Consider the following 26537-nt stretch of genomic DNA (forward strand, 5'->3'; position numbering starts at 1 on the left):
CCGCCGCAGGGCCCCGCCGGTGGCGCTGCGAGGAGGAGGAGCAGCAGCCGCACCGCCTCTCGGCGGCCGCCGCGGCCGACGACCGCTTCGACGGCCTCCCCGACCCTCTGCTCCTCCTCATCTTCAACCGCATCGGCGACGTCAAGGCGCTCGGCCGCTGCGCGCTCGTCTCCCGCCGCTTCCGCGCCCTCGTGCCCCTCGTCGACTCCGTGCTCGTCCGCGTCGACTGCGTCATCCCCGACGACCCCGCCTCCTCCGGCTCCCCGTCCTCCTCCGCGCCGTCGTTCCCCACCGCCACCGCCTCCGCCCGCGCGCGCGGCGTCTTCTCGCAGATCGCGCGCATGCTCATCGGCGGCATCGTCAAGCCCATCCAGGCGCTCGGCCAGATCCTCTCCCACGCCGGCTCCGCCTCCGCCTCCCTCTCCTCCTTCCGCCGCTCCGCCTCCTCCTCGCTCTCGTCCTCCTCGGCGTCGGCGCCCCCCGGCGACGTCTCGCACCACTCGCCCTCCGAGGTGCTCCGCTCCTTCAAGGAGCTCCGCAGCCTCCGCATCGAGCTCCCCGCCGGCGAGCTCGGCATGGACGACGGCGTGCTGCTCAAGTGGAAGGCCGACTTCGGCTCCACGCTCGGCAGCTGCGTCATCCTCGGCGCCGCCTCCGCCTCTGCCACCAAGGACGGCACTACGGCCGCACCTCCTCCTGCTGCTGCTGATTGTGCCGAGTCTGACGATTCAGGGAGCATACCGGAGTCCTTCTACACCAACGGGGGGCTTAAGCTGCGGGTGCTGTGGACCATCAGCTCGTTGATTGCGGCGTCGGCCCGGCATTACCTGCTGCAGCCCATCATTGCCGACCACGCGTTGCTGGAGAGCCTGGATCTGACGGACGCCGATGGGCAGGGCGTGCTCACCATGGACAAGTGGCAGCTGCAGGAGCTACGGGTCAGGCCAGTATCAGCATCTGGTGACTCGCACCGCACGCTCATGCCGGCCCTTAGCATGCGGTTGTGGTATGCGCCACACATTGAGCTGCCTGGGGGCACGGTCTTGAATGGAGCAACACTGGTGGCCATCAAGCCGAGCGAAGAGGCAATGATGGACGCAGTTGGGAATGCAACTGCTGGGTCGGCAGGTGGATCCTGGGTTTCAGATGCCTTCGAGGAGCCATATCGGACGGCCGTCGGTGTGCTTCTCAAGCGGAGGATGTATAGCCTTGAGATGAACTCATTCTAAGCTATGGAGGGAATGCCATTCCAGAAGTTTCATCTGTGAAAGGTAAATTTCACACTGCATTCGGTCCAATATTTGTCTGATTATTTAGTTTTGCCTCTAAGGACTGACTCAACCTTATTTTGCACAATTGTGACACTATCATCACCAGCTCACCACCATTGTGATGCATTGTAGATTTGTAGCCAACGTAGTTAGAAAGTTTAAGATTTGAGTGTTAGTCGGAATGTTGGATTTAGGTTTACCTTGTGTTAATATTTTGGTTATTTCTTGTAAGAAGCAAATTATTGTAAACCAATCATCGAATTAGTGTGTACTTGTATGGAGTTATTGTGAAGCACTTGTTTTGGCTATTGTATATAGTAGTTCTCCCTTTAAATATTCAGTTTTGGTTCCAAACTCAATTTACATGAGTACATTGCTAGACTGAGTGTACAACCATACAATGAACGTCAATTTGAAATCATACTTCTCATGAACATTATGAACTCTGGTAATATGTTATTGCACAAATCCTGAAAGAGTATCGGAGTTTGAACAGGCTCCTAGATTCATGATTCAGCAGTGATGTGTTTGGTGTTTGTTACTTAAGTTTTTTTTGGTGATGGTGATAAGCCAGTAACCTTCATATAAACTTGAATGAAATAATTCAATTCGTAAGATCAGCAGGTGGTTTGCCAAATCATTATTCCCGGTCACTTTCTTCCTTTTTGCGACATTGGAAAATTATGTTAGCACTGATCATCATTCATCAGTGATGCATGAAATAGATAATTCTGTTTGGTTTGCCTGTGGCGCTTAATTTATGAGGTGTCAATTCTTCTTCTGAGTTCTGACTCTCGAAAATTTAACTGACTGACCAAGTTGAATCCCACATATAAGAATGTCCATCTTTCCAGCAAGAAGCAGACAGGTTTAGCTGGCTAGCTTTCTTTGCTATGCCTAATATCTTGCATTTTCTTATGTACAAACACCAATATCTTCCCGCAAACTGTCGTTTTCAGCTGCTTTACCATTTTGATAAGAGCTGTACTCTGCACTTCATTAAGAACCATCTTTCCAATTATTACTTTGGACTTGTGCAATTAAGGAATAGGAAATAAAGAGAGGGGGTGGTGGAGCTTTGGGGAATGCTAGGGGCTAAGGGTTAGCGGAAGGCAAGTGTGGTTTGAGAAAAGTAAAATGCTGTGCCCCAACCTGTACTTTCGGGATGTATTATTTCTACCCATTATGATAAAAGTTGTACTGCGTGCTCTTTAAGGATCATCTGTTCCATTACTACTTTTGAATTGTGCAGTTAAGGTAGGAAAAAAAGGAGAAATGTTTAGAAGTCTTGATGCTAGGCTAGTCAAAGGAAAGTGTGCTTTCTGGGACAAAAGACGATCTTCTTAATTGCGTTGGTTACCAACTTACCATCATGTGTATCTGCCGGTATGGCCCAACATGCTGTGTACTTTAGTCATAGAATTAGGTACTTGCTATGCATAGCCCAAGCACATATGAGGAATCTTCCGCATTTATCCATCTAAATTGGTTAGTTCCGCTTCAAGTATTTTCGCTCAGGAGAAGATGAGAAGGTGGATGGGCCACTTAAAATGTAGGATCCACTTAGTTATATATAGGCTGTAGATTTCAATAGTTTCTGGTCGATTTATAATGCCATAAAACTCAAATCTGTTTAATGTAATGTGCAGTTGTACACTAATTAACTAATGTGCAGAAGGCTATATGGAAAGCTAGTCAATGGAAGCTGTAATAACTTTGTACTCCCTCTGTCCCATAATATAAGAACGTTTTTGACACTACACTAGTGTCAAAAACGTTCTTATATTATGGGACGGAGGGAGTAACTGTGAAGCCCCTTCACTCTTCATAGCATTTTGCTGAAATATTTCACGTTCCTGTCTGTTTTCAGGTTTATTCTGTTCTCTCACGAGGTGCAACTTGAGCAATGGAGTCGAAGTTCTCTGGCTGCCTATTTTACTCCAGCCTGCACCTACCTGAGAGACTCGGACAAGTAGTTAGTAATGTGTGAACGAGGAGAAAAGCTGTGTGCATCCTTCGGGCCCGTTCGGAACCTCTCAACTCGTCGATGTTGGAGCTGCTAGACAAGTCATCGTTGAGCCTGCTGGCGGCCGTCCCTCCAAGGAAGCCCTTGCCTACGTCGGATGTGGCGGCATTACGGGTGGATCTTCGTTGTATGTATGGATCCTCGCGAAGCTGGTGCTAACACCATGTCGATTTCTCGCTTCGGATTGTAGCTCTTTTTGGGAAGGAAGTTTGCAGCGTTCTGTAGCATGAGATGTACATGAGTATCTGCAGGTTCGTTTCTAGTCTGAACTTGCAGACCTTTCGTAAATGTTCACTTGGAAACAAGGGCTAATGTAGTGGTACAATGCTGTGTGTTGAGTGCTGAAGCATTTCTATGTCGATGCTGCTGCTGAGAGCATGTCTTATTCGCAGTTGGTATTTCGGCCTTGACTTTATTCTTCTTTTGCTGTTTTATGTGTTTTTGTTTGTCTGTGGGATTTTTTTTGTAACGAAAGAGAGGCCTCCACCTCTGATTTCTATTATTAAAGAAACCATCTGATTTATTACATAGACCTACTCAAAGAACTACCAGCATAATGCAACACAACATATCATTATCAAAAGCCTGAAAGCAAACCAGCTAAACAGGCAGTAAACACCAGGCTCCATACTTACTCCTTGTGTATATAGACATATTTTAGAGTGTAGATTTCACTCATTTTGCTCCGTATGTAGTCATTTGTTGAAATTTATAGAAAAACCTATATTTAGGAGTATGTAGTCATTTTGTTGAAATCTCTAGAAAGACTATACGATACTGGAGTAGCTATGAGGCAGCAAAGGAGAAGTCATGCATCCAAGAGCAAAATCACCGTAGAAGCTGCACGGGAAGTTGAAGAAGCTTTCAGCCACGGATCCGAAAAACTCCAGCATCAACACCTACATGCTCTATGATATTTGCTCGCAGCATCAACACCTTTTGACTTTCCTCCTTTATTTGCGACATTGCCCAACATTAAGTTATTTTTACTAGTACAACAGAATCATTACTGACCGTCCTTTCAAATACTATGTCATTTCTACATCTCAAAATTATCCAAAATATAGCAGCAACACCAACTACTAAAACATACACTCAAACTATCAGGTATAGATCTTAAATTGAAAGCACACTTAAAAAGGCTCCATACCAGTCTAGTAACAGAACATCTAAAGAAGAGATGCTCAATGCTCTCATCATGACCACAAAACACACAGTTTTGCTGCCTTTCCACCTCCTTAGCAAATCATCTCTAGTTAGGACATCATTCATGCCCATCAATCAAAGAATGACTCTGATATTTGGTGGAATTTTGGTCTTTCATAAAAACTTTTCTGGGAATTCATGTCTGCTACAACTAAATGTCTATAGAGAGATTTGACAGTGAATAAACCATCAACAGTCAACATCCATTTTACTAATCTTTATTATCTGACTCATGTCAGGAGAGTAGGCGCCTGTATCGTCATCTTTTCCTTTTTCTTGTATAAATTTAAGTTGGCCCAGTCCTGCATTCTTCATGCAGTTGAACACTTCGGGTGCTGATCAAGATGAATATGGGGTCTGTTTGGATGATACGACACTTTTCGTGTTTTCCGAAGCCTATTCAGGGCATGTAGGTTTTGGGTCACGTTCTGCATCATATTTGTTTGCCTCCAAAATCCCAGTCCGCATCCCCCTTCATAGTTTAAATTGCGCTACAAGGAGTCTGCATCTATGGAAATGGTCGATTCAGGCGTTCCCACAGAGCTTGTCTGAGGGGCGCCTTGAGCTTCGTGTCGCGCAAAACTAGACAAGCATACGAGTAAGCAAACAACCGAAATTTTACCCACTGTGCCATGGATTAGGAGGGCCACTCACAACCATGAGGCGTCGAGCTCCCACAAGGCGCCAGTCATCAGCATCTCCTCCGCCCAGAAGTAGATGTTTAACTTGGTTTAGCTCTTAATTTAGGTTGTGTTACGTACAATGAACCAGCAAGTTCTCTAAATCTAGTTTGAACTTCTATTTTTAAATGACCATCTGCAGAAAATTTCTATTTTGAGGAAGGGTTGGTGCAAAAAGCTATAACTCAAATTTGAGGACTTCTAATTTTTATGCGTTAAAATTTAGGGGAGGGGCTAGAGATGATCTAATATAAGTGCTAGCTCATGCAAGTCATCTAAAATCTTTATTTCAATTCGATAATTTTCCACTTAACCATCATGGGCTCATTCATTAGGATAATCAATACCAAAACTTTGCAGATACCAGATTATGAATATTTGTATTCAATGTTTGTTGTGAATGATATCTACACTAATCACACATAAAATTATTTCCCTGCTTGCTGCCTCTTAGTTGCTCTCCAATTCACTTTCCACACATCAATATTTGTTGTGCATCAGACACCATGGTCAAAAGATATTCATATCTTTGTGGCGTGCATTGTGGTTAGTGAGTTATAAAGAAAATACAATAGTCCTTGAAAAGCAACTTCTTTTACATTTCATCAACACTACTCACGAGTTTTACCTTTCTTCCATGCGTACATCCTCCAGACAAGAGGCCCCTTTATATACAATCAACAGCCAAGTATATCTACAACAGTTATATGTACACCTACAGGCCCATGTATGATGTGATAAGTCCCTCTTCCACCTTCGCGCACAAGAGCAAGCACCGAAATTAAAAGCTTCTCAAGCAGTGACAAAATCGCTTTTACCATGGGTTCGGAATCTCCATCCATGTTTCTCACCTTCACGCACAAAAACAGGCACCGGGCGCCAAAAGTAAAAGCTTCTCTAGCAGTCACAACATCGCTTCTACCGCGGGTTCGGAATCTCCCATCTATGTTCTTTCTCATGGGTGCTTCACAGCCAAGGTGCCCACCCTGGGAACATCTGGCATAACCGATCAGTGTCTACAGCGTCCTGTATGAGCTGCTGGACCTGCCCCTCTACGCTCCTCATCTCGCCGTCCTCATAACCGTCCAGCTTCTGTTTGACGCGGAGTATCGCACGGGCCGCGTCCTTGTTGCCCTCGTACGCCTCTTGAGAATCATCCAGGCACGAGTCATTGTATTCAGTTTCCTGAAAGATCAGATGTTACTTCAGACTTTGAAATTCCACACCTTCCAAAGGGAAATTAAGAAAAGAAAAAATGGTGTATGTTTGGACAAAGATTGTATGTATGGACGATATAGTGGCTTTAGCGCTGACGTATGCAGCAGCACCGGCGCTGCAAGCTGTAGTCATGCATAATGGACATTTATAGAGATACTTGTATAACCGAAAAAACATCTGGTTACCTTCTGACGCTGTAAGGCTTTCAGTGGCGAAAGGGCCCATTTATAAAGAGGATCATGGATGAAGACCTGACATGTTAGATCAATTATCAGGATAAACTGTAATGGCGACTTGCCTGATGAATGCATTTATGAAAAAACTTTTGGCAACAGACATACTTCAATAATGGTGAGCAATGCCTCTTTATTTTCTCTCATAACAGACAGAGTTTTCTCACAGCATCTTTTGAATACACCTTCAGTGCCAGTAACGCCCATGCCGTCTATGATGTCCCTTGTCAGCCGGAATGGAACCTACAAGCACAGATGTAAACTTAATCCAGGCTATCATTTATAGTAGGCTTCGCGCACATAGTAGGCTTCAGGATGGTAACTAGTAGCAAACATTACAATGGTATATGGTTTCGATCACGTACCCGTTCAGGTGTTTTAAGCATGAGACCCTGCTCAAATGCAACACCAAGATCAATGTGCACAACCTCGGCTGTGTCTTCATCAATGAGAATGTTCATGGAATGGCGATCTCCAAGCCCAACAATATATCCCACCTGAACCCTCAAAATTAGTAACCGGTATAGGCAAAGACAAATGACTTCCGTTCACCAACTAAAATGAAAGTTACCATTGAGCTTGCTGCCACACTTCTTGTGTACGCAAGTCGACTTTGGAACCAGTCTGCAGGCTGCAAGAATCTCTCAATGAAGAAATGGTGCATCACAGGCCTGGTTATTGCAGGACAAGGAAAAAAGAAAAGAAAATGTAAGCAGACAACTTTACTTCTGCATTTTTCAGTAAATGAAAATAATCAACAAAAACCTAAAGTTGTCGCAGATTTTGAAAAACGCCTTCCTTTTGTCTTTCTCCTACAAAACGTAAGTGCTTTCAGAAAGGACACTAATCATCATTTATTGGAATATATAAAAGTGAAAGCTCCAGATATGAACATACACACGCCAGGTGCTCTCTACATTGCAGAAATGTCCAGTCTCCAGTTCCATATCGTGCATGTGCTCCGCCAATTCTATTGCTGTCCGAACCAATGAAATATTTATTTTTTATAAATCAAAAATACCTTTAATTAATAAAAAATATCCAGAAATTGAAATTATTTTACATATAACAACTGGAATCTGAACAGAATTACCTGTCTAAGAGATAGTCACCAAGCGGAACAGTCCTATTTACCCATTCAACGACACCAGCACTTGGGGTGAAAGGAACAACCTTGAGAAAGTAGTTGGATTTGTCACAAGTTGCAAAATAGGCATGGAGAAACTTAAGAGAAATGCAAATTTATGGCATTCATTCCTACATTATATGTGCGTATTCGCAATCTCCTTTCCGAAGTATCTCTGTGATTTTGCAAGAACATATTTACCAAACTGAAAAATTGCTCCATCACCTGAAATTTACACAAGACAGCATTTACTCAGGCTCCGGTTGGAAGTGCGGTGTATTATGATATTCACAGGCAACTATAGCTTTCGCCAGAGTTAAGTACTGATTTAGTGTCAAACCCTGTATCCGTATGTCTAATACATTGTCAAACTTCTCAAAAAAATGGAAGAGAAGAACATACAGCATCTTGTCGCAGGTCATCATTTCCAGATTTTGCAAGTTGGCGGTATCTGTTACCATCCGAGCCAATACACTGAATAACTTTTGGAGCATTAATTCCGTTCATTATACTGTCATGGAGGAAGACTTCTAACAGTCAATAAAGACCAAAAACAGTAAATCCTCGGGTACAAACAATGTGTTAAACCAAAACCCAACTTACGTAATAGAATCCACCAGCCCACTGAAATGTGGAAAGGTGCCTTCTTCATACCGACAATTAGGGTCAACTGGAATAGTAGCAGTCACAACAGGAACCTGATGAAATCAAACAAACAAAGAAGCAGTGTAGTGAAATTTCCACAAGTCATTTAAAACACTCATGGTTGAGAACACACAGACCCAGGTTATTAATCAAGGAAAATCAGAAGGTCCCACAAAGCAAAGATTGCTTATTTTCCTAACCATATGGTAATTTTCAGCTGGAAGCGACAGAAGGAATTTGCAGAAGTAAATTTCATAAAAAGTACCTTTGCAAGTTCAAGCTGGCAAATGCTGCGGAACTCCCTGGGTAGTGAGATTTTTTTGTTAGTGTCCTGAACCAGATGTACAAAAAGAATATGTCAGCATGGAGAATGTATGTATACAAATCCCCTACAAGCCGTTATTTGAACAGGTAACTAACCTCCTTCCTAGTCTCCAGTTCCGCTAACCTAATGTAGATCTCAACCATTTGCTTCATCTATAAGACGTGGGGATGAGCATCATGAATAATATATTACATGACCACCTCCATGGGTAAGAATATCGCGATAAAATGATCATTGTAAGAAGTGGCAAACCTGACGAATCAAAGCCCCATGAAAAGAAGATAGCTCCTTTAATAGATTCTCAGCAGCAAGCTTCTTGTCCATATCTACAACAAAAGAACTTCTACTTCTTTGCTTGTCTTTGACACGGTCACCATTTGCTAGAGCCAAAAGCTGAGGCCAAAGAATGACACATACTTAAAACAGCAAAAGAGTGTTCTACTGGCCTGAAAGAATCTGAGATTTAACAAAAATGTGCTCGAGTTGCTCCATACATCAACTAGGCCTAATGGTGAAAGTCGTGCTGGGGTTCTCCTAAAACAATGTTGTGTTGGTATTTGTATTACTCCCTCCGTTCACTTTTGTAAGTCATTCCAGACAACTCAAAATGGGCTGTTTTGTGCATTGTCTGAAATGTCTTCAAGGTCTTATAAAAGTGAACAGAGGGAGTAGTTGATACAGTACTGACCATGTTATACGATTGTTTTACATGCATTCAGCATTTGGCTGACTAGATCTGGGTTCACTATGCAATATACTATAGGTTCTTCCAATATATAGAAAACAATACAAATGTATGAAAACCATGAAAATAGACTTTGATTGTAATTCTTCCAATATATAGAAGACTGTAACTTCAATACCTGACATATTGTATGATATGGATGATCAATGGCCATTTTCTTCAACAGAGAAGCTAATGCATTCTGCCAGGGAAAATAATGATCTTACTTGAGAGGTTCATATTCATGTTTACTCGCGGAAGCAACATATGACAGTTCTCAACATTGTGCATACCTGGAAGTTTGTTGACCCCTGAGCATCTTTTGAACTCCCAAGTCTAGAAGCAATCTGGTAGACCAATGGTATGAACTTGTAGCTTTGGACCTATCGAACCAAAAAATAAAGTTTTTTACCATGGAAGGGAAAAAAGTACCAGCGGGAATAATGAAATGGAGCTAAAAGAGATGACCTCTTTTGTTGTTTTAATCATTGAGTCCACAACTTGTTTCCTTGAGAAGAGATTAAACCACAGTGATACCAACCGGAAAACCTGAATGTAAGATGTTTGACACTGACATAAGCAACAGTATCCTTGAGAACAGAACACAGAGTTGAAGGTAAACCGTTTTGCAGTATGAAACACATTGAGACTGAAAGAAAAAGAACATTCCCAGCAAATATATTGCATACCACTTGTAGGTCATATTTGCCACCAACAACTAGGGAACGTTGGTACCCCTCAAGTGCTAGACTCAAGAACTCGTCTCGATCATTCTGGTAAAAGGGTTCGAGTTAATAAAATGCTCAACAAACTGAGAAATTTAATATTCCATGGAATGCGTTGTATAACACTCAACATGCCCAACTAATTGTAAGGCTAAAATTATGCTGTGGGTTTCTACTGAGGCCATAATGAATGAGGGACTCCATATTTGGTGCTCCTATGGCACCATAAACCCATTTATGAAAATCACATGACACTCTAGTCCAAAATGTAGACGGGGGAGGCCAGGACAGACACCATAGGAGTCAATTCCAGTGCATGGGATCAGATTGACGAATGTATGAGCTTAGCTCCATGGATAGATAGTGATTATATAAGATATGCAGAAAATGATTAGGTTAACTCATTGGTGGTATGCTGGCTCCACCTCTGGATGTAGACAACTAAGAAAAGAAAAAACGGTAAAAGAGAATAATGCATGATGCAATGCTCGACATTCTGGCACTCTATGGCTCAGATGAATTTACCACTAAATTTGGCATATATGCACAACATGAAATGAATGCATCTTTCTGTAAATTATCATAATATTGCATCATCCGCTTGCCAAATAGTTAATTTTTGCGAACGGTAGGTTTTGCCTATATATCAGCACCTTTTTTGGATATATGGTTATTGGACAGAACTATTAAACAGTATATTTGGTATATATGAAGGGACCATGAACTTGAAATTCTGGTGTGAAGCTTGGATAAACAGTATATGCACACCTGAATCTTCTGTGCTTCTTCTCTGTCAAGTGCAAGTTGTTTCTGCAACTCTTGGATTTTCGCACCGTAATCACTTTTCTCAGCCTGAAATTTTGAAGGCTTAGTATACGAGGTAGCAAGAATAAAAGACCTTGCTTTTCAGGTTTCAGCAACCCTCAAAAGTAGCAGTTATCTACGTGCCTTGGATGAATTTTTGAGTCTTTTAAGCAGCGTATCCAACTCCTTAGTCTGCATTAAATAGCAATTGATTAAGATAAACAAAGCTTAAAGTCAAATATTGATGGCATTGTCAACTCAGCTACCTTGTATTTCCTTAAACGCAGAGCGGCTTGCCATTCATTGGATGAAAGTCTTTCCTCGTAGCTTTTGAACAAGTTGTATGTGTAATGTGCTAAATGGAAATGCGTGCGACACTGCCTGGACATGTACTTTTTGTCAAGAGCTACAGAGTGGTTTAGGTAGTCTTCAATGATTGTTCTTGAGCTACAAAATTTATTATAAAGAATGTTCATGTTAACAACACATACAAAAAGTGGAAAGAGTTCTCACTTCACAATAGAAAAACAGTATACGAGGCATCAAATATAAAGGAATAAAGGATTACTTGCTCGATCTTGTTTCAGCCAACCACTTGCCAACCAATCGGTAGACATCTGATTTGTTTCTCTCATCAGTATGGTTCTTCAGTATGTATTTACCAAGACCAATAGCCATATCATGCTGCCCCTGAGCTCTCAGCAGTTTAGCTTCTTCAAGCTGGAGAGTGAATGCAGGATTATCAGAATATGAACTTCAATTGAAAATAAAAAAAACATACTCTGATATTAATATGCAAAAGAGAAAGGGAAAGGAAAGCATGTTAGAACTTCAAAAGTTCAAATCAGCAGTCGGATAACAGAAAGGTAAATTGTTTACCTTTGAGAGGAAATAAGTGCTTGGCACAGTTTGCTGATCTCTGTGACAGCAAAGTTCTTTGAGTTCATATAAGGAAGCCGCAGCCAAAGAAAACCTTAATCCCTGAATCCAGAAAATAATCATGATGTACTAAGCAAACAAACACAGTGGACCCATAGTCGGAAAGTAAAGAAGTGAGCCAACCTTCCGGAGTGCAGAAGCGGATTGAAATAAATGTTCTATGAGATGTTCTTCAGAACCTAAGATCTTAAGGAGGCCACGTCTGAATGCTAAAAAGGGTTCAAAAAGATCAAGGTTACGTTCTGTTTGACACAGGATGAAATTCCACTCTTTACTCAACAACTCCAGCTGCAAAAAAAAGGTAAGGAAATGATTAGGCAACCAGGAAAATTCAAGTATTAACAAAATGGTTTCAATATATGACAAGGAAAGCGTCAGAACCTGATTCCTCTTGGGTACAGCAGGCACAAGAGAAAATTCCTCAGTTCCAACATTAGATTTTGGAGCTTGGTCGGGACAAAATTTCCAGCGCAGCTCCCATGCCATAGAAAGATGATCTAGCATCTAAATTAACAAAATGTTAGAAGTAATGTACCTAACAATAACCAAAAACATGAAGGCCACCATATGTCAAGGAGTACTTGTAATTTGAGAACGGTAGAGTGGATGTATTTCGTGCTCTCCTTGCTAGCATTTGAAAGAGCCAACACGAGATCCTAAAAGAGGACAAAGTAAATAAGTTATAGTCTAGAGAAACCCAAATGAGTACCCTGTGTAAATTAATATGAACACTGAACACTACCATTTTGGAATGGGAAAGTTTCCCCTGGAACTGCTCAGCATCACCATTCTGAAGAGCTCTTAGGCAACTGAAGCATGCAGAGAAAGTTAAAAAATATATCAGAAGTAGGGAAACAAGTTTTCATAAGGTAAGGGCAAAATGGCGAAATGAAAATAATTAATTAACAACTTAGAGCTGTTTCAACAGAAGGTAATGTGGAACGTGTAAAGCATATTGGTATGCAAGAAAGGATAAATGAAGACTACGGACCTGTGCAAATTTTCATTGAGAAGACAATAATCACGGGAGCGGCTTGAAAGCTGCGAAGAGTATGGAACGAAAAAGGAGAAATCCCAGTTTCCTGCCCTCCAAGCAGCTTCGTACTGCGAGATAGATAGTCAAACATATAACAAAACTACTAAAAAATCTAGCAATAAGCATATTATCTAGAATAAGCAATACTAACTTGTATGTCAACAAACTCTGAATCCTGTTGAAGGCACACTTTTTGGTTGGTTAACCCTTGGCTGTAAATATCAAGCACATGGCTACATCCAGTTTTCTGCAATGACCTCATCAGACCTTTGTGCATTTTCCAGTTCAGCAGATTCTCTTCTGCTTTAGAAGACACAGATGGTCCAGTCAACACTGTCCCAGCAAAATTGGCAAGGTTCTCCTTCGGGGTTGATCTTACTAGTAAATCATAATATTCAAGAGCGCTGCTCCAGTTACCCTCATGCTCATATCTAATGATTTGAGAAGCTACCTGTTCAAGATACAGCCAGAACAAGAAGCAATCTAAGATGCATAACTTCCAGACCTTAACAGCAAAACTGTTATATCTAAAATAGTATTCCCTCTGTTCCTAAATATAAGACGTTTATAATGCGAATTTAACGATTGTATGCCTATGTGGCGATGGATGAAGATTATTTCCCTTCACTATTTTCAAATTTGTATGGAGTTCACACAGAAAGGTGAAAGTTAAATGGCGTTTTAAGAACAACCGGATTTCATACATAAAATTAGAACACACCCAAAATAAATCAACAATTACAAATAGAAGTTGTGCGAGTAACCTCATTGGCCAGTGTTATTCCATAAATGCTGTCCGGCTCATTTATGTGAGTAAATGCCTCAACCAATAGCCCAATATGTGGTGGCAACTGGAAAGAGGAAGAAACATAATTTGACACAACTGAAGACATCAAAATAGAGCTAAAAAAGCACAAGCAAGATGTAAAGCAACAACCGACGAAATGTAAAGTAGACTGACCGACTCTTGCTGTGAAAAATCTGGAGGTCCTAGGTCCAGCTTATTGAATTGTTCCTCACACCAAAGTTCAACATACATAAGCGTCGCAAAGTCACATGAGCAACGCTACAAAAATCCAGTAGAAAGCAACAATCACTACCATCAAAGAGAAAAGGAGCCCTTGAAGCATCGAGACATTCAGTCTCCAGAGGCGCAAGGTGGAAAAAATTGTATGCAGAAGAAAGGTTTGGTGCAGCGAGCATTTCTGTGGCCAAGAACTATTCATGGTTGAATTGTTAGAACAAGTTTTATTTTGTTAAATACCACTGCGAGAGACGGGATACTATTACTCCAGAACCCATACAAAACAGCACATCGATCCTATTACTCCAGCCATGCACTTTTTACCATATCCAGACATGGGTTCAAACCAAAGACTGTAGCTAAACATATTTTCAATGGAAGGTAACTGAACATCTAGAGAACTATAATAGAGATCGGCAAATGACAAAGGAAACAAACAACATAATGACAAAGTTATAACACTTACTTGAGCAGCTCTGGCAGCTACAAGATAATCAACCGAAAGCCAGTACACCTGGAGAATTAATGACATGTTAAGAAAGGGATAGCAGCTGTAGACATTCTCCCTAGTTACAAGCAAACATTCAAACTTTTGAGATAGACTGATGTAAGCCTGCCTCCTAGGAGGATGTAAATCCCCTCTCTTTCCAATGCAATGAAACGCAAAAGCCATTTGCGTTTTCTCGAAAAAAGGATAGACTGATGTGAGAAGCTTCGCATGTGCCAACTACAGAAAAACATAAAGCATGGATGAAAAGGAGTACACTACAAAGGAATTTCAATTTTCGAAGGACATGCTCCTGCAGGCCTAAAGATTAAAGGTGGAGTCTAAGAGCATCCCCAAAAAATCATTACTTAATTCATTGCTAAGAGGAGAGATAATACGCCAATTCATCAATAGAAATATAGAATGGCATGTTTATGAGCTTGTGACAGCCAAGAACTGTAAAAATATGACAGATATCCTCTTGTATACCAAGATTTACAGAAATGCGTACAGCAAGAAAAAATCTATAGCAAAAGATACCTGTTTTTTTCTAAAAGAGAGAAGATAAGATAATAAGGTACCTTCCTCCATGAAGATGACGGCGTTGCCGCTGGTGACCTACTTTTGGATCTAGCGGATCTACTACCATCCTACAGAAGATCCATAGGCAGTTGAAAAGTAGAAATAAACAGAAATAAGTTCATCAAGTGCACAACATTACTATTGAAGAAAAACAGTAGTTAGGTTTGTGACATCCGGACATTGAGTATTGGCTCCTGATACGTTCATTCCTGACAGACAGGATTGTTAAAGGCTACCATACAATAGTAAATAATCAACTAGGCCCGCCAAGTGGATTTGTATGCTGATTGCTTGATTCATGCATGCAGTATCTGAGTCAAATCATTTAAAGTAAAAGACAAGAAAGCTGGAAGGCAAAGGAACAGTAAATTGCTCTTCGATGTGATGCAGTCACAGAAAGTTACCAAATGGAACACTCTCAAGAAATAGAAGATGTGTTGACTATATGGTCAACAACTCAATATTACATGGTGAAGCGTCATGCAACAAAGAGAATTTTTCAGTAAAAAAAACCATGATAACAACTCTAAAGTAGTCGAGTTCCATGCGAGTAGCGAACCATGGTTTTTTAGCATAAAGAGGCCAATAACTTGAGCGCTTCCCACGAAAAACTAAACGCTATGTGATATCTTGGAGATATACAATTGACAGGCGCAGAAAAACTTGTCATGAGCCTTCAATCATATATCATGTAAGTGTGTAGCTATGGTAAGAGAAAACAATGGTCATGATACACAAAATGTAGAAACAAGCAGCCAAACAGACTGCCATTAAAAACATACCTTTGGAGTATTGTAAGGGGAGGGGGAAGCTCTGGCTCGTTCGGTAACATAAAAAGATCTGACAACATTCAGTGCATCCAGAAATAGCTTAACTGATTTCATCATATAATTCGAGTCGCAAAAAATTATTTTCTCAACCTACATGCATATATCACAAAAGGCATCAATTGACAGTTTCCAAGCAACCAAATAACTTCGTGTGGTACAAACCTTTGATGAAATTAATCCGCAAATGCTGCTATTAGAATCCATATTGCCAGCAATGTTCACCAGAGCACTTGCCAGCAAAAGCTCAGCAGCCTCAACTTTAAGAAAAACAAGACTTCTACAAAGTCTGTAAAAACACCATTATCAAGCTCTATAGAGGTTACAGTCACACTGACTACTGTCACGGCTATATTTTCTGTGGAAAATTATACCTTAAGATGATGTCATCACAATGGGAAATGAGTGAGCTCACTAGGGTACATAACCATTGCTCATACGGCTGACCATCAGTCTGCCAGATGTCTGAATCTTCAAGTGGAACTATCAAACAAAAGTTCAACCAAAACGGCAATTAATTTAATCTGGAATTACCAGCGAACACAGGCCCATATTTGAAAATATTACATGGTGCACTATACAGTTTAAGAATATTCACACATATGCACATACAAAATCTCATGATATAATTTGTCAAGTATTGTGTGGGACCAGAAACAAGGAGTGCACAATATAATCCAATCTGTCAACTTGCCAGTAAAAAAAATTACATGGTGCGCTACACTTGTTAATTCGTCCAAATATTTATGGTTGAATAATTTATCTTTATGGATGTGGCAAGTGGCATATGTCTCTGTTCCATTCTGGGATAGTGCATTGTAGAGCAAACCATTCAGAATAATTCCAACATGAAAATGGAGTAAAACAAAGAACAAAATTACTTCTGAAAATAAAATAACAAATTTGCAGCTGTAAAATTTGAAGTCGTGCAACTAAAAGGAAAAAATAACAAAAATCATCAATTTATAAAAGGTAGAAACTATCGCTCACCAGTAGAATACTTATCCATCCCCAAAAGTGTCTGCTCAACTAACTCAAAAATCATCAATTTATAAAAGGTAGAAACTATCGCTCACCAGTAGAATACTTATCCATCCCCAAAAGTGTCTGCTCAACTAACTGAGTGTTTATTCCCCTCGAATGAACCTATGGAAAAAAAATGAGTAGGTGAAAAGATAAGCTGGAAGGCATGAAAAATGAACTTGAAAGGACATAAGAAACACAACAATATAGCACTAAATACCATCAGTAAAGATCTATCAAGAGAATCAAGACACTGCAGAGAATTGAGGCCCTTCGATGTTGACAGAATCCCCTGTTTATGGAAAGAAAAGCAAAAACCAGCTATTAAACGGATTGTAGTTGTTATGAAGTGAGCCTATATTCCATCGGGCCAACAGGCCAGCACATATACATGAAGGGAAATAAGCAAAGAAGCCCCTATACAATATGATAACTACACACACAGCACAACCCTGTTCTAACACCCCCCCTCAAACTCAAGGGGGATCTTGGACACCGAGTTTGGACAGGAAAAAGCTGTGTTGTGGGACCGTGTCTGAGCTTTCGTCAGAAAATCAGCAAGCTGAAGCTCCAAGGGCACATACTGAGGGGCCACAATTCTGTCTTGCACCTGAGAACGAGTGTAGGAGGCATCAACACCGATGTGCTTGGTGAGCTCATGCTTAACAGGATCACGGGCAATGCTGAGTGCCCCAGTGCTGTCGGAGAGCAGAGGGGTCGGTGTAGCAGTGGAAACACCAAAATCCTGAAGAAGCCATCGTAGCCAAGTAATTTCTGCAGTCACGGACGCCATAGCTCGCAGCTCAGCCTCAGCACTGGAGCGAGATACAGCATTCTGCTTCTTGGTCTTCCAGGCAATCAGGGAGGAGCCAAGAAAAACACAATAGGCAGAGAGAGAGCGGCGATCAGTGGGATCGCTGGCCCAGGTAGCATCACAGTAGGCCTGAAGCTGAAGAGAGCTGGAGCGAGGGAAGAATAAGCGACGAGTCACGGTACCACGAAGGTAACGAAGAACACGAAGAAGGTGACTGTAGTGAAGTTGAGTGGGAGCAGAGACAAACTGACTTAGAATGTGCACAACATAAGAAATGTCAGGACGAGTGATGCCTAGATAGACAAGGCTCCCAACAAGATGGCGGTAGCGTGTGGGATCTGCAAGGGGTTCACCCTCACCAGGACGAAGATGGAGACCAAACTCCATAGGAGTGTCAACCGTGCGCTGATCAGTGAGGCAGGCACGAGTGAGAAGATCTTGGATGTACTTCTCTTGAGAGAGATAAATACCCTCAGGGGAAGAAATGATCTCAAGTCCAAGAAAGTAGCGAAGAGAACCCAAATCAGTCATCAAGAATTGCTCATGTAGACGTTTCTTCACAAAATCAATGAATTGGTGGTCAGCCCCTGTGATAATCATGTCATCAACATAGAGTAGTAAAAGGGTGCGACCGCGAGGAGAAGTGTGAATAAACAGAGCAGGATCATGAACACTAGCAGAGAACCCGATCCTTGTGATGACGGCGGAGAAACGCTCAAACCAGGTACGAGGAGCTTGTTTCAGCCCGTAAAGAGCGCGCCGAAGGCGACAGACAGTGCCATCAGAGACAGTATAGCCAGGAGGCGGCTGCATATAGACCACTTCCCGCAGCTCACCATTCAAGAAGGCATTCTTGACATCTAATTGAGAGATGGACCACTGCCGAACAGCAGCAACAGCCAAAAGAGTGCGAACAGTGGTCATGTGAGCAACAGGAGCAAAAGTCTCATCATAGTCACGACCATACTCCTGCTGGAAGCCACGCGCAACAAGACGAGCTTTGTAGCGCACGAGAGAACCATCTGAATGTGTCTTAACCTTGTAGACCCATTTGCAAGTGATGGGTCTAATGCCTGTAGGCAGGGGTACAAGGTCCCAAGTGCCTGTGCGCTCAAGAGCATGAATTTCCTCTGCCATAGCATGCTGCCATTCAGAATGAGCAGCAGCCTCACGATATGTAGACGGCTCAACAAGAGTGGTAGCAGCAGCAACATAGTACGCAGGAGGCTGGAGAGTGTGGCGATCACGCAGATTATACCGAGGAGCAGGAGGGGTAGGTGGTTCTGAAGGAATGGGACCCAACAGGGAAGGAGTGGAAGTGGAAGTGGGCGCATCCGAGGGAGAAGGGTGCCGAGCACGACGGGAGTAGACAAAAGGAAGCGGAGAGAGAGGGGAAGTGGAAGGTGGCGCATCAAAGGGAGAAGGGTGTTGAGCACAACGGGAGTAGGTAAAAGGAAAAGGAGAGAGAGTGGATGGCTCAACCCGAGTAGGAGAGTCAGGAATAGAAACCTCATCCTGTGTAAGCTGAAGCTCATGAGCAGACACAGGTGAAAGGCTAGGAGTGGACCTACCAGGTGACGATAAAGGTGAAGAATCAGGTAGAGTCAAAAAAGAGAGAGGCTCGACTAACGACTCGGTTGTGGCAGTAGAAGAATGACGAGGGTAGAAGGAGCGAGACTCATCAAAAGTGACATCTTTGGAGATTCTCAGTCTTCGAGCAATAGGGTCCCAGCAACGGTAACCTTTGTGCTCCAAACTGTAGCCAAGGAGAACACATTCAACAGATTGAGCAGTCAATTTGGTGCGTTCATGAGGGTGGAGAAGAACAAAACAGGCACAACCAAACAGGCGTAGACCACTATAATCAGCTGGACCATCACCTAGATGATCAACTGGTATCCCTCCCTGAAGAGCAACAGAAGGCTGAATATTAATGAGATAAACAGCGGTAGAGACAGCCTCAGCCCAAAAGTGCGGGGGAACAGCAGAAGATAAAAGAAGAGCCCGAGCAGTCTCAAGGACGTGACGATGTTTGCGTTCAGCCACCCCATTTTGAGCGTGTGCACCAGGACAGGAATATTGAGGAAGGGTACCCTGTTCAGCAAGGAAACCACGAAGCGCACGAGATAAGTACTCGCCAGCCGAATCAGCACGAAAAACTCGAACAGAGGAATCATACTGAGTGCGAACCATGGTAGCAAACGACTTGTAAATTTGAAGCACTTGACTACGAGATGACATAAAGTAGATCCAAGTGTGGCGAGAAAAATCATCAATGAAAATTATATAATATTTGTGACCCCCTTTCGAAACAAAGGGGGCAGGACCCCATACATCAGAGTGAACAAGTTCAAAAGGTCGTTGAGAAACAGAATTACTAGAGGGATATGGAAGTTGTATCTGCTTGCCAAGCTTACAACCCATACAAGTTAGTGAACTATCACCAGATACAGACCCTAGAACACCACTCCTAACCAAAGAAGACAAGCGGGAGCCACAAATGTGACCCAATCGATGATGCCACTGAGCGAAGGATGTGGTGGAGGTGGCAGCTGAAGCAAAAGGGGTGGTGATGTCCGACTGGCTAGAGGACGCAGCGGAAGGAAGGCGCAGCCAATCGAGCTCCCAAAGGCGCTGAGAGTCATGGCGCCGAGGACCGATCCCAACCAGAGTCCCCGTACGACAACCCAAGTCAGTAAGTTGACCAACAGATAGAAGTTGCATAGTCAGCTTAGGAACATGAGAAACGGCAGGGACATGAAAAGAAGACGTGGAAAGAGTCCCTCTTGCGGCAACAGAAAGAGAAGTGCCATCTGCAGTCTGAACTGTAAGAGGAGAAGGCACGGAATTGACAGCACAAAGATGATCTCTGTGTGGTGTCATGTGGAAGGAGGCCCCAGAATCAAGAATCCAGGGCAAAGATGTACCTGACGAAGAGTGCGGTGGTGGACCAGACGTCTGACCAGCAGAACCAGCAGAACCTGAGGATGGTGCAGAAGCAGTAAGGCGGCGCAGCAAGGTGAGCATCTCCTGGTGAACCTTCTCAAGGGAGCCCTCACGAAAATTAGAGGAGCCTCCCGAGTCCTTTTGAGGACGGCCACCACGGCGACCCTGTTTCCTCCTCTTGATGCACTCCGTGATCATGTGACCATCCTGCTTGCAGTAGTTGCAGAAAGCACTAGTGGAGGTTGTTGCCACCTGTGTAGAAGAGGGCACACCAGGCAGCGGTGGTGGAACGCGGGCAGCCAGGACTGCTGAAGAGGATGGCAATAAGCCCGTGCTCCGTAGGTGCACCTCCTCAGATCGCACCTCAGCAAGGGCCTCCAGAGTAGAGAGCCGAGGATGGCGTGCCAATAGCTGAGCACGACTCTGCTCGAACTCCGGCCGGAGGCGAGTGAGGAAGTCGTAGAGGCTACGAACCTCCAGCTTAGCTTGTTGCCGCACACAACACTGACATCTGCGACAAACATCAGCTCCCAGAGAGTCCAATTGGCGCCACACCGCCGACATCTCCTTGTAGAAATCATCCACAGTAGCATCTCCCTGTTGTAGTTGTTGCTCTTGACGAACAAACAGAGAGATACATGGCATCCCCTGTAGACTCATAGCGATGGCGAAGGTGCTCCCACATCTGATATGCAGTGGTAAGGGCCACCACATCCATGGTGAGATCAACATCCATGCCGTTCACCAAGATAGAAGAGGCTCGAGCATCATCATTTGTCCATTGCTTGTATAAGTGGAGTTGATTCTGATACTCTTCAGTGGCCTCTTCAAAAGCATCTAGCATCTCACGTTGCTTGGTTTCATCGGCATCAACAGGGAAGGCCAACTCAGCTGGAGGAGTGGGCAGCAGGGGACAAGGCAGAGCACCAGAGAGGTGCTCCCAGACCAGCTGGCCCCTCATGTGCAGCTTCATGTGCTGCACCCAGTCCCTGTAGTTCTGTCCGTTGAAGATAACAGGACATCGTGGGACTGGGACAGCACCGGTGGTGGTGGAGGGCGCCATTGCAGCAGAGCAGCAACAGCAGCTCGTTGAAGACCAGCAGCAGCAGGAGGCACAGCTTGATGGCAGCAGTAGACCAGGAGGAGAAGAGCAGCAGCAGCCGCACTTTGAAGAGCAGCAGCAGCAGCTCGTTGAAGAAGAGCAGCAGCAGCAGCTCGTTGAAGAGGAGCAGCAGCAGCAGCAGAGAAGAGGAGCAGCAGCAGCAGCAGCTCGTTGAAGAGCAGCAGCAGCACGTTGAGGCGGCGGCGCCGGCCGGGAAGGACGGCGGCAGCAGCGGCCTGGAACGGCGGCGGCCTGGACCAGCAGGCGGCAGCAGCTACCAGGAAGAAGAGGGGAGAGGCTCGATGAAGAGAGGAGCGGCGGCCGCGGCGGTGGCGGCGGCGACCAGAGGCGGCGGCGGCGGCTGGGGAACCTAACCCTAGCTCTTATACCATGTTATGAAGTGAGCCTATATTCCATCGGGCCAACAGGCCAGCACATATACATGAAGGGAAATAAGCAAAGAAGCCCCTATACAATATGATAACTACACACACAGCACAACCCTGTTCTAACAGTAGTGACATTACTAATAAAGCTGAATCTAGGATATTCATGACACTTGCAATTCCATGTAAAATTTAACAATCGAACAAGTCATCATTAGTCCATGTAAAATGTGCTCAGTAATTACCACCATAAGCAGTCACAAATCTTCACACAAAGAGTTAGAAGTAACTTACCTTCAATGTCCGTGAAGTAACTTCTATTATTTCAACAGACCCGTCTGATAAATAAGTCTTCAAGAGTTTCAGAAGATCAAGCAAGATATCATCAGAAATACCATAGTCGGAACACAATTTATCTTCCTTGGAAGTAGAACCACTTTGAAGTTGTAAGGAGTGCTTTTGACTAAGATTTGGAACATCGAATATTACTTGATGAGCATCAGATATACCAGCCTGCACTTATGTTGAAAAGTGATTACAGGAGAAAAATCGCATTAACAATATAATGGGCATGGCAAAAGGATGAAGATAGAAAGCACACCCTAGAGATAAAATCAGCAAGCACTGAAGAAGCTTCATTTGCAACAGATGATGAGCTGCAAAGGCCAACAAGAGTCCATACAGCCGAAACAACATCTGGGTCGCTGCGCCAGCAACTAACTGTGTCAGCATTACCGACAGATACATCGCCTCTGCAGATGATTTCTCCCAATAATAACTTCTTGTGATGTGTACGAAGACTTAAAAGTACAAGAACAAGAATTATGTTAGAACAAATAACATGATGACTTCAAAAGAAAGATATGATACGATATCATGATGGTGTAAGCTAACATGTTTCACATATGCTGTGCAAATAAGGGCATACCTCAGCAAAAATAATTCTGCAGGCAAGTGAGGAGCCCTGTGAACAAACTACAGGAAGTTAAAAGTAATACATTAGCCCATAACAAATATTACAATAATAATTATAGGAAAAAAAGGAAATGAAAAGCAACCTTCAGAAACTGGTCTCTTGAGGCATATGAGTCAGAAAGTGAAGCATGGAAAACTTTTATATCTTTCAAGCAATCAAGACCAGGAAGTGGTTCCAAATCCTGCAAGGCCATCAAGAACAAACAAGACCACAACGATGATAAGGGAAACATGTTTGCAGCCTGTCAGACTGCAATTGTAGATACAGAGTGGATCAGTGGAGATGAAGCATACTCGTATGTAATCATAAAGCAAGGGATCAGCATCAACTGTTAATTGACGAAGCAAAGATAGAATTTTCGACAAATCCCCATTGGGACGTCCTCCTTCTTGATCATTAGGTAGGCAACAGGTGATTAATTTAGGAACCAAAAGCTGCAACAGTCCAGATGAGAAGAGTAAGTGACAGAAGAAGTACAAGAAGGAGACCAAGGACATTATTTGTGAAAATAACCTGGAGCTGTGTGCCAAGCACAGCGACAGTTTCTGTAGATGAGTTTGCATTGAAAGCAACCAACAATTTAGATAAAATGTTGCAGCACTGGCCTTGCAGTGGTTGCCTCCAGATATAATTCCCCACTATACAAATAATATAGCTGCAGTCGAGACATGCACCCAGTACAATTTAGATTAATACTCCCTTCGTCCCAAAATACTTGTCTTAAAAATACTTGTCTTAGGTTTGTCTAGATACGGATGTATCTAGGCACGTACAAATCTAAGACAAGTATTTTGGGACAGAGGTTGTACAAGACAAGATAAAAGTAAAACCCAATGCTAGAATACAGCATGAACCAAGAAGTCTAGTAATTCAGAACTGCACATACACTTAAATGAAGGCAGTTAATAAACTTTAAGAAATACTGCATAGTAATTGGTGCTCCAACTAAAGCTCTGACAATGGCATTGAGCCATTGACACACAGGAGCCAGCATCAAACTGGAAACAGGAATCACATTCCTACAGAAGATTACAGCAGGCATAACACATTTTCTTGCTGAGCAAGTCTGAAGTTGGATCATTGAAATATTTGAGGGTGCTAGATGACAACGGCAAAATCCATTCCGAACTGACAGACATCTAAAAATCAACTGGTACAGCAATGACAAGAAAGAGAACAGGAAAAACACTTACAAGCAAGTGCTATAATGTACCACTCTGTGCCCAAGTACATCTATTAAAACCTCAATCGCACAAAGCCGATGACTCATGTGCCTAGGATGGCCTGCTTCTGTAACTTGTTGATGTATTGCCAACAGGAACTATGACCAAATAAGAAGAAAAAAAACATGAATTTGGTCAAACCCACATAACAAAAGAACTAATATATAGATTAGACCAAAGTAATGTTTTCATTTGTCCCTATGTTGTCGATGAACGACTGCAGACTTGCACAAAACACTTCGCAGTTTGAAAAGTTTTAATTGGGTAGGCAAGAACTAATCCCCACTCATAAATACAAGCCCTCAAGGAATACACTTTAGATATTAAACTCCAGGTATTCTTTTTTGGTTGAACATCATAATTTGTTTGTGAGGAAGGTTTAACATTCATTTGGTTTACTTGAGGAATACACTTCTCATGATATTGAACTCTAGGTACAACATACAAAAATAATAATCACAGGAACAGTGTGGCTGGCAGATAACACTCTTGACTATTCATCCCTCAGATTGCAGCATAACATTACAGTTAATAATTGCCAGAAAAACATTCTAATTTGCAGTTAAGAATTCAGAAATTAGATAAACATTGAACACGTGAAAAAACAAAATACCTTAAAAACTCTGTCAGCACGGAGTATATTAACTTTGTCAATAACCACCGTATCAGCCGAATCGTCATCCCTAAAATGAAAGAGGCGTAGCAATGATTTTGTTACATCAGCACTTGACCATCAAAATTGTGTAGGATACACGAAAAATAAGGACATACGCTGTATCCATGAATCCGTCAACAACTTGTTTGATTGTGCGTGCTAAAATCTCCCTGGAAAAGTATGGCAATTCTGATTGGCGAGCAGTGGATGAAACTGTGAGCAAAACGCCCACAATGGAAACCTAAAAATAGGACAAGAATGAGTGCGATAATGAATAACAGCTGATAAAAGATTGAGAACATCTAGATTGTAAAAGTCAACCACAAAAAGGAGCACAAACAACATCACTTTGCTGTATATATGTAAATGCACTAGATGAAAACAACAGATAAATATTACTCCCTCCGTCCGGAAATACTTGTCGGAGAAATGAATGAAAATGGATGTATCTAGAACTAAATTGCGTCTAGATACATCTATTCCTCCGACAAATATTTTCGGACGGAGGGAGTACAATACACAAAGGAACAGCAAACATTGCATGCAGATTGAAGGGGAGAGGTTTACTCAGAAAGCATACCATATGTTTTCTAATGAGATCATCACGCTCAAACTCAGAAATTTCGCCAAGCTGTAAAAGTGATTCATATAAGACAGTTTCTGCCAAGTCCTTCTCTGGCCCAGTGCCATTTTTGGCGGCAATACACAATCCAAAGATCTGAATAAAATATCCCTTGATGACAGCAGATAAAGGTTGTAACAACGTCTGAAAAGTGCATAAGGTGAAAAAAAATTAGACCATAGACATTCAATGCATTCAAGTACTGGGCAGTGGAGACTAGAGAAAACGCCTTATAAAAAGCATTTGTACACAGTACTATCAAATAGTCAAAGAACTTTTGAAACTAATAATACTGCGATGTTTGGTATGTTTTTCTTTCAGGGAAGTTAATTCACAAGGTCAATTTTGAATTTTATTTTGTATGTTCCGTTGTTTACAAGCTTCTTACATGTAGAATGAAACACTACAGAAAAAAACAGAAACTAAGAATCAACAGCAAAGCTAGTATTATGTTTTAGAATAATGGTGAACAAACCTTGGATATCCAATTAAGACCAGCAGCATCACCCCTGAGAATAAGGAACGAAAGAAGCCATGGGCAGATATGTTCAATGAACTCCTTTGGCTTGGCCGTATCAAAACCAAACATCTCTTGCACCTGTAAGAAATTGCATGAGAAGTACAATGCATTAACACATGAATGAGTAATTCATTAATACAATAACAGCTGGAAATCTTACAAACCCTAAAAATAAGTAAATAAACTTTCCAATTTATGACTGTTCACAGCAAAACTAAGCAATTGTACTGTGCTCAGAGTATACAGAACTGTTTTCTGCAACAACAAAACAATAGGTTTCATGTGTGTTTTCCAAAGTACTCTGGCTTATGTCCCCATGCCAGAAGACCAGATTCCAGATGGCATTGTGAACCCTGGATGTATACTATCACGACACAGCTATTCTGTGTTGC

The 26537-nt window shown here is 42.5% G+C and overlaps 2 protein-coding genes across 2 annotated transcripts in view; one reads left to right on the forward strand and one right to left on the reverse strand.

The window, feature by feature from the left end:
* Positions 1-5: 5 nt before the first annotated feature.
* Positions 6-3712, forward strand: LOC119350661 (F-box protein At5g46170-like; the record flags this gene model as incomplete). Its single annotated transcript, XM_037618381.1, has 2 exons — positions 6-1271; positions 3142-3712. A coding segment is annotated over one exon (1224 nt), but the record flags the coding sequence as incomplete, so codon positions are not given.
* A 1978-nt stretch (positions 3713-5690) lies between these two features.
* The window catches only part of LOC119348944 (serine/threonine-protein kinase ATM-like), a 32796-nt gene continuing 11949 nt past the window's right edge, over positions 5691-26537 (reverse strand). The window contains exons 28-76 of the mRNA XM_037616946.1: positions 26101-26223; positions 25584-25769; positions 25120-25244; positions 24962-25031; positions 24319-24446; positions 23639-23780; positions 23419-23559; positions 23208-23306; positions 23078-23124; positions 22751-22949; positions 22444-22662; positions 17122-17193; positions 16955-17024; positions 16253-16361; positions 16044-16167; positions 15834-15971; positions 15051-15119; positions 14449-14496; positions 13920-14024; positions 13723-13809; positions 13110-13409; positions 12914-13026; positions 12665-12731; positions 12504-12578; positions 12304-12426; positions 12046-12210; positions 11863-11964; positions 11552-11703; positions 11250-11430; positions 11128-11175; positions 10951-11031; positions 10144-10230; positions 9923-10003; positions 9748-9837; positions 9594-9656; positions 8983-9123; positions 8826-8882; positions 8671-8736; positions 8364-8458; positions 8163-8271; positions 7896-7985; positions 7728-7807; positions 7532-7610; positions 7400-7446; positions 7206-7305; positions 7000-7131; positions 6743-6877; positions 6587-6652; positions 5691-6368 (exon numbers count right to left, since the gene is read on the reverse strand). Coding sequence (XP_037472843.1) covers positions 6150-6368; positions 6587-6652; positions 6743-6877; positions 7000-7131; positions 7206-7305; positions 7400-7446; positions 7532-7610; positions 7728-7807; positions 7896-7985; positions 8163-8271; positions 8364-8458; positions 8671-8736; positions 8826-8882; positions 8983-9123; positions 9594-9656; positions 9748-9837; positions 9923-10003; positions 10144-10230; positions 10951-11031; positions 11128-11175; positions 11250-11430; positions 11552-11703; positions 11863-11964; positions 12046-12210; positions 12304-12426; positions 12504-12578; positions 12665-12731; positions 12914-13026; positions 13110-13409; positions 13723-13809; positions 13920-14024; positions 14449-14496; positions 15051-15119; positions 15834-15971; positions 16044-16167; positions 16253-16361; positions 16955-17024; positions 17122-17193; positions 22444-22662; positions 22751-22949; positions 23078-23124; positions 23208-23306; positions 23419-23559; positions 23639-23780; positions 24319-24446; positions 24962-25031; positions 25120-25244; positions 25584-25769; positions 26101-26223 — 5445 coding nt within the window. The 3' untranslated portion in view covers positions 5691-6149. The remainder of the gene's footprint in view (positions 6369-6586; positions 6653-6742; positions 6878-6999; positions 7132-7205; positions 7306-7399; positions 7447-7531; positions 7611-7727; positions 7808-7895; positions 7986-8162; positions 8272-8363; positions 8459-8670; positions 8737-8825; positions 8883-8982; positions 9124-9593; positions 9657-9747; positions 9838-9922; positions 10004-10143; positions 10231-10950; positions 11032-11127; positions 11176-11249; positions 11431-11551; positions 11704-11862; positions 11965-12045; positions 12211-12303; positions 12427-12503; positions 12579-12664; positions 12732-12913; positions 13027-13109; positions 13410-13722; positions 13810-13919; positions 14025-14448; positions 14497-15050; positions 15120-15833; positions 15972-16043; positions 16168-16252; positions 16362-16954; positions 17025-17121; positions 17194-22443; positions 22663-22750; positions 22950-23077; positions 23125-23207; positions 23307-23418; positions 23560-23638; positions 23781-24318; positions 24447-24961; positions 25032-25119; positions 25245-25583; positions 25770-26100; positions 26224-26537) is intronic.

The sequence above is a fragment of the Triticum dicoccoides genome, chromosome 1B (assembly GCF_002162155.2).
Source record: "Triticum dicoccoides isolate Atlit2015 ecotype Zavitan chromosome 1B, WEW_v2.0, whole genome shotgun sequence".
NCBI lineage: Eukaryota > Viridiplantae > Streptophyta > Magnoliopsida > Poales > Poaceae > Triticum > Triticum dicoccoides.